At 42.2% G+C, this 7,348-nt stretch overlaps 1 protein-coding gene across 1 annotated transcript in view; it reads left to right on the top strand.

Moving 5' to 3' along the window:
- The first annotated feature begins 626 nt into the window (after positions 1-626).
- LOC123986796 (constitutive coactivator of PPAR-gamma-like protein 1 homolog) overlaps positions 627-7,348 on the top strand; it is a 31,178-nt gene continuing 24,456 nt past the window's right edge. The window contains exons 1-4 of the mRNA XM_046075182.1: positions 627-1,392; positions 2,266-2,512; positions 2,603-2,685; positions 6,110-6,238. Coding sequence (XP_045931138.1) covers positions 919-1,392; positions 2,266-2,512; positions 2,603-2,685; positions 6,110-6,238 — 933 coding nt within the window. The 5' untranslated portion in view covers positions 627-918. The remainder of the gene's footprint in view (positions 1,393-2,265; positions 2,513-2,602; positions 2,686-6,109; positions 6,239-7,348) is intronic.

The raw sequence follows: 7,348 nt of genomic DNA on the forward strand, positions 1-7,348 counted from the left end.
ACTCCATAACATAAGTTGATCAAACGGACATTTTAAGAGTGCTTTCCAGCATGTTTCACTTTTGGCGACATCCTAATCAGCTATGCCATTATAAACTGAAGAGCCCTTTTTCTTATGAGTAGTATGAGTTGTTACTGCTGTGAAAATGGCCCTTTTATTTACAACTTTATTTTTTCTTTAGGCTGAAAGAAAGACAGATGGGCCTGTATTTGCTTATGCTCATTTTGTTTTATTTATTATTTATACATTGTGCTTGCCTATTGTATTGCTGTTTGTATAATAATAAAAATGAAACTCCTTCCCTTCATGGGAGTTAGCTAAAGTTGTCTGTAAAGGGCGGTTGTACAGATCACATAAAACTTCCTCTTTGACAAATTAACATCCGCTGACTTTTATAGAAATTATATATACACACACATTAATTTTATTTTTTTAACTCATGTATCGTTTCTTAACTGACAAAGCAGTGTATTTAGCAAAGGTTTTGGCTTTAGCTGCGTGAAATTACACTCTCCACTGAAATTAAGCAAATACGGAAGTACGCAGCACGGAACACTCTTGGTTTCCACCTTTCTTATCAGACTATGGTTTCCACGTATCCCTGTGCGTCATGTCGTCATGTGTTCCCCTCCAGCTCCCTCTCACTCCGGGTAGACTCACAACCGCAGACATGGCTCCGTGAAGCGACACATGGCAGCTAGCAGCCATGAGCCCCAAAACAACTCACGATGCCTAAATAGCAGCCTTATTACGTTAATTCCTAAATTATTCAACTCCTGCAATAACCACAGCTACAAACCGGTGTTCAGTCACAGTCAATGGGAGAGGCGCACTGCAACCCCTTTCGGTTAAATATCCTCTGATATTTTGCTTCTTTTTTTTAAACACTCACTTCGTCTTTTCTAACAGACGCGCAACATGGGTGTTCAAGGTTTCCAAGAGTATATTGAAAAGCACTGCCCCAGCGCGGTGGTGCCGGTGGAGCTCCAGAAGCTGGCCCGGGGTAGTATGGTTGGGGGCGGCCGGCAAAGATCCCCTCAGAGTCCGTTGAGACTGCTGGTGGACGCCGAGAACTGCCTCCACCGGCTCTACGGAGGCTTCTACACCGACTGGGTCAGCGGGGGCCAGTGGAACCACATGCTGGGCTACCTGGCCGCACTCTCTAAGGCCTGCTTCAACGGCAACATTGAGCTACTTGTGTGTTTCAATGGCGCCCTGGAGAAAGGCCGTCTTCACGAGTGGGTCAAGCGACAGGTAAACGAGAGGCAGACCGCCCAGCAGATCATCAGCCACGTCCAAAACAAGGGCACCCCGCCGCCTAAAGTGTGGTTCCTCCCTCCCGTGTGCATGGCCCACTGCATCCGACTGGCGCTCCTCAGGTTCCGCGTCGGGGTGAGTGAAAACTCGGCCTGGCAATCCCTGTTGACCAGAGCCGCCCCAGATATTAGCAGGCGTCGTGGTTAGCCTGCTAGCTGCTCATCACAACTTCACCCGAGATAAAAGCTGTGTCCACTCTCCGCCAATGAATCCCAGTGCCTCTGAGAGTGTCAGCAGTGGAGTCACCGGCCTGGTCTTTTATGCTTAGTGCTGTTCTGATTTAGTTACCTCAGACTGTGAATGCATGTGATGATCAATGAAAGGCCAGGTGTGTGCTTAGGAGCAAAACCAGCTGACTTTACCGAACTTCCCAGGTCCTAGAGGAAAGAAAAGAAGGAAGCTGGAAGAAGAAACCAGTCACACAATGAAACATAAGCCAGATGACAGAATATTAACTGGCAACTATTTTGATAAAGATTTAAACAAAAATGCCCCAAAATACTTCCAACTTGCCTATTGTGAATACTTGCCAGTTTTAGCTTTCTATTATTTAAAATTTGGGATGCTCGATCTGCTGGATTGGCATTAAATGGAGTACAGATTAAACGTAAATACAGTGTATTTGTTAATACAATATTGTTTTATCGCCCAGCCCTACAGGATGTGTTCTGTCGTAAATCGTATGTGTGTGGTGTCAGTATTCATAAATGAATGACACATATTCTAGATAACATTTTAAATATAAAGCCTATAATTCGTCTCTCTCTGAGTATCCAATCAGCTGTGGAAGGCTTATTCACTTACGAGTAGCTCACACAAAACTGAACCTGGTTGGTAATCCTGTTTCTGTAGCCTTTCCTCGAGTGCCTAATACACCATGTCTATGTAAGAGGTTTATTTTGAGGCTTTCCCATCTAAAGCCTAATTCTTTTCTTGGACACTCTTCAGGTTGTTCAGAGCATCGAGGACCACCACCTGGAAGTGATAGCCTTATGCAGGGAGACCGGTTTCCATGGCCTGGTGGCCTATGATTCAGACTACGCTCTGTGCAACATCCCATACTACTTCAGCGCCCACGCCCTCAAACTGAGCCGCAACGGCAAAAGCCTCACCACCAGCCAGTACCTGATGCACGAAGTGGCACGGCAGCTTGATCTCAACCCAAATCGTTTTGTCATTTTTGCATCACTGTTAGGTTGGTGTGATACTACTGGGCAGACTATAAATGGAACTGTTAGTTTAGACGAGGTTGACTGACACAACTATGCTGTGTTGTGTTTTATAGGAAATCACATACTGCCTGATGAAGACTTGGCTGCCTTTCACTGGAGCTTACTTGGTCCAGAGCACCCATTAGCATCTTTGAAGGTAAATATATGGATGCTTATTTCTTTATAATCACAGGACTGGTAGTTCAGCGTAATTGAGAGGCAGCTGTGAATATTGTTGCTGAATGACAGCTGCAGTGGAACACACTGTGCCTGAATATTCTTGTCACAGGTGAGTGAGTGCATTTCACCTGCAGTGTGCCTTCTGAATGACTCAGATTTCTCAGAAAACCACCACACTTTCTCAAACAGAAAGGAAAAAAGTCTCTTTAAAAAAAAAACTGTTTTATACACGAAGGTCTGTTTATTTACGAGGAGTAGTAATTCAGCCTGTGAACGGTTGTATAATGTCTTCAGTGGTTCTGGAGCAGTGTTGACAAGTCTGAGTAAAGAATCCCTGATGACGCCATTGAGTTGCAATTTGGGAAATGCAGGATACATGGTTTTGGGAACTTGACTCATTTTAGAGAGTAAAAATCAGGATTCTGCTTCGTCCATCATTTGACCCCTTTAATGAAGACTTAACTGCAGGACCACATCCATAATCTCCGGTCTACAGTGACATGTTCAGCTTTTAAAGCTTTCTCCAGTTTGGGAAAAACATTCTTTTTATTAAGAGTTTAACTCTTAAAAACTCTGCTAAAGGCTCGTGCAGACTACACGACTTTCAGCGTTGGCCGATGGCCGTGCCGTTCACACTACACAACTTGCCGTCATGTGACGGGAGTCTTGAAGTTGTTGTTGCGTTCACACTACGTGAATGATCGGTGACGGGGTCACACACTACACGAGCTGACAGCAGCTGAGTCACCCGACGCTGGTCTCCAAACCACGTTTAGTCAAGAAAACCCGTGAAATGTGAAACAGGAAATGACACGAACCTACACATGAAACAGCTGGTGTTGGTTATTAAAAAGATAAAAATGATAAAGACAAAGAAGATGATCAACCGCTGATTTACCCCTGATTACAGTCTGACGGTGGGCGACCATCAAATCGGGCTAAAAATCGTGTAGTGTGAACTAGGCTTAATCTGCTTCATCTGGATTCTTTGGGATTTTGTAACATTTGATTGACTGCGGCCTGCAAACATGATTGACAGATTGTGATTCAGGTTGCTAAATCTCTTTTGGTGTCAGAACTATGTGACATCGCCTTTTTCCCAACTGAGCCCAGCCCACTTGTAACCAGCATAGACATAAAAGGCTAAAAATCTGCTAGTTGTTACAACAAATCTGAAACTGTCTGATCTTTCTGGAAAAGGACACAGAATTTTTGCACTGCTGGTTTGCCAAAGTTGTAAATAATGAGAACAGTGTAAGCTTAGCCACCAGCTGCCACCAAGCTGGACGTAGTGATTTGACTAAATCATTCATGCATGGCCAACGTACAGAAATAGGATATATTCATGTATCGGTGAATGGTTGAGTCAAACCATTGCATGACAGCAGTGCCGGACAGTTTGAGGGCACAGTGTTTAAATGGTTCAGCTGTTATTAAAGCCTCCCTCCAGTGTATTTTGACATTTCTGATATTTCATATTTTCCTTACAATGTTGATTACCCACATAGTTTGCCAAATATTTTTTGCCAAATAGCTTAATTTTGTGCTCAAAGTTGCTTAGTTGTTAAAACGGGGTTGTGATGTATGACTATAGTAATTCCATAAGTCATACGTCATGCCTCGTTAAAAACTGTCACGCCGTCATGCCTCGTTAAAAACTGTCACGCCGTCATGCCTCGTTAAGTTGGAGCATCAAACCGACAAACGTTGTGAGCTAGCTAACCAATTTATCATGTAATTTACTTACAGTCGGTATGTCTCTCTGTGTCTGATTGTTGGTTTCTAAGTTAGCCAGGTGTAGTTAGCTGATCCGCGCACATTAGTTTCTATCATGGGTAAGTAACAGCTACTCCTGGCAGACAGTAAAGTGTACTAAACTTTACAGTGTAGTGATGTTAACACAGGCTATCGTTAGTGAACACTCCAGCCTTCAGTTTTTGGTTGTCATGGTAATGTATTACGTCCGACTATTAACCACACCCCCATTCTCTGTTTGAGTCGCTTGCTGTGATTAAATGGAAAGCAGACTGATTCACATGTGGAGCCCGACTGAGGCTGAACTACCACCATACTGACACATTACGTTCCACTGCCAAATGACACCCAACAGGACTTCACAGTGCACACACTGACTCCACACGTCTTTACTGGTTTCTACTGCTGTCCCTGAAGTCTTTTCGTTTTTTCCATCAGTGGCACCCAGTAAGTCTTTCAAAAAGTAAGTAAGTAATTGAACTCATAATTTTCCCAAATATATATTTATATAGTCATAAAAGCTTTAAAAGGGAATTTTAAAAACTAAATAACCAAAGGATTGTGACATTTTACTGGTGGAACAGCTACTAATATATGTATAACAATATTTAAAAAGAGAACCATACAAACGCACATTTCCACTACACAAATCTCACTTTATTGACTTTATCGGTTGCTGTAGTCAGGATCCAACCTGGCTGGGACATAAAAATCTGATCTTCACCAAAAAAATAAAAATGATCACATGGACACTGCAAATGTTGTTAACCAAAACTGCACTATACATTAATGTTCATACTTGATAAAATCCTAAAACTATGATGAAACTAATGGAAGTATTGAGGCTATAAAAACTTATATTTCAAGGTGCTCTGCAGTCTGTTCTGCAGCTGCAGCTGTTTAACCTATTAATCTCTCTTTATGGGTCATTCAGCCAACAATACGTGCCAAGCCAAGTGTAGCTTTGGCTACTCACTGATTAGGACACTCGGCAGTATCTGGAAAGGGTTCTGAACATTAAGCGGCTTAATAGCAGAAAATGTGGCCAGAATACCCAAAAACAGTGAAATCAAAAATACATTTTACAAGTTGTAATTCAGTCTGCTGCAGACAGGTTGAAAAGCAAGAGTGAAAATAAATCCAATTTTTAGTCTCAAAATGTAATTTCCCCCAAAATACTCTTCCCTGCTGATGGAGCAGAATCTGGCGTGACTCCGGGTCTCTATTTGCGTCTCTGCGTTGACTCTTTATGTAATTACGGCGTGCGAAACATTCGCTTTTGCTTTCTATGTGAACACATTAGGATTTGATTTAAATCCTCTCAGAAATGCATCACATTACTGAAGAGAAAGCACACACACGCTTTCGGCAGATGAGAGAAAGAGATATACAAACTATAACATAAATGAATATGCTTTTCTGGATCAATTTGGGGTTAATTTTAATTTTGGGATAGGTAGGTTGTCAGGAAGGTAAAACTCACGTGGAATACTTACGTGCGAGTGTGTGAAAGAAAGATGTGCCAAATGGAGCATTTTAAACAGCAACAGGATGTTGTTGTGATCACTTCTATAAAGAGGTTTATTTGAAATTGTTCCCTGTAGCTTGAGTGGTTGGTCTGTTGTGAAGTCTATGTTATTCCTCAGGTGCGTGCCCACCAACTTGTGCTCCCACCCTGCGATGTTGTAATCAAGGCTGTGGCTGACTATGTCCGCAACATCCCAGACATCACCGACTTGGAGGCCATTGCTAAGGACATCTTCAAGCATTCACAGGTATGAAAAGTAGAGCTGCCTGGATACCCTCATGTAGTCTTCGGGTCAAATTTGACCCGTTTTCAAATGTTTTTGTCTGAAAAATATGGTTTTCTTTCATGTAATTGCAACAAAATGACATGGATGGTTCCACACTACGCTCTAAACAACAAAAAAAATTATCACTACTTTCATTGAATTGTGGGTATTTTATTCAAATTTGTAACACTTATGCTCTTCCCTGGCCAATTTTGACCTGGTGGTGCAAAAAGTCAATTGATCACACTATTGTGCTTTCCAGCAGAGGAACACACCTGCGCACACACACAAAACGTCAAAGCTAAGTACACTCCTGTAAACGCGCTCCTACCACTCCTTTGAAATGCCTTTCAAAACTACAACAAAAGTTTATAAATCTGAGCTTTTGAAGCCTTTTAGCCATTTTAGTCTGTGACAACACGATAAAGAGGCCTCCCTATCGTGCTCTACCATACTATACTGTGTCTGAAGCTCTAGAATTAATTTTGAACCCTGTTGAGGAGGAGAGAGACCAGAAGAAAAGGATTTATCAGAATAAGAGGACAGCTGTAAAGAAGATGAGGAATATGCTTCAACAGATGAGCTGCTTCTACCAGAGCAAACTGAAAAGATACAGTGAGGAAAATAAGTATTTGAACCCCCTGCTATTTTGCAAGTTCTCCCACTTAGAAATCATGGAGGGGTCTGAAATTGTCATCGTAGGTGCATGTCCACTGTGAGAGACATAATCTAAAATAAAAAATCCAGAAATCACAATGTATGATTTTTTTACTATTTATTTGTATGATACAGCTGCAAATAAGTATTTGAACACCTGAGAAAATCAATGTTAATATTTGGTACAGTAGCCTTTGTTTGCAATTACAGAGGTCAAACGTTTCCTGTAGTTTTTCCACCAGGTTTGCACACACTGCAGGAGGGATTTTGGCCCACTCCTCCACACAGATCTTCTCTAGATCAGTCAGGTTTCTGGGCTGTCGCTGAGAAACACGGAGTTTGAGCTCCCTCCAAAGATTCTCTATTGGGTTTAGGTCTGGAGACTGGCTAGGCCACGCCAGAACCTTGATATGCTTCTTACAGAGCCACTCCTTG

Source organism: Micropterus dolomieu, linkage group LG18 (assembly GCF_021292245.1).
Source record: "Micropterus dolomieu isolate WLL.071019.BEF.003 ecotype Adirondacks linkage group LG18, ASM2129224v1, whole genome shotgun sequence".
Taxonomy (NCBI): Eukaryota; Metazoa; Chordata; class Actinopteri; order Centrarchiformes; family Centrarchidae; genus Micropterus; species Micropterus dolomieu.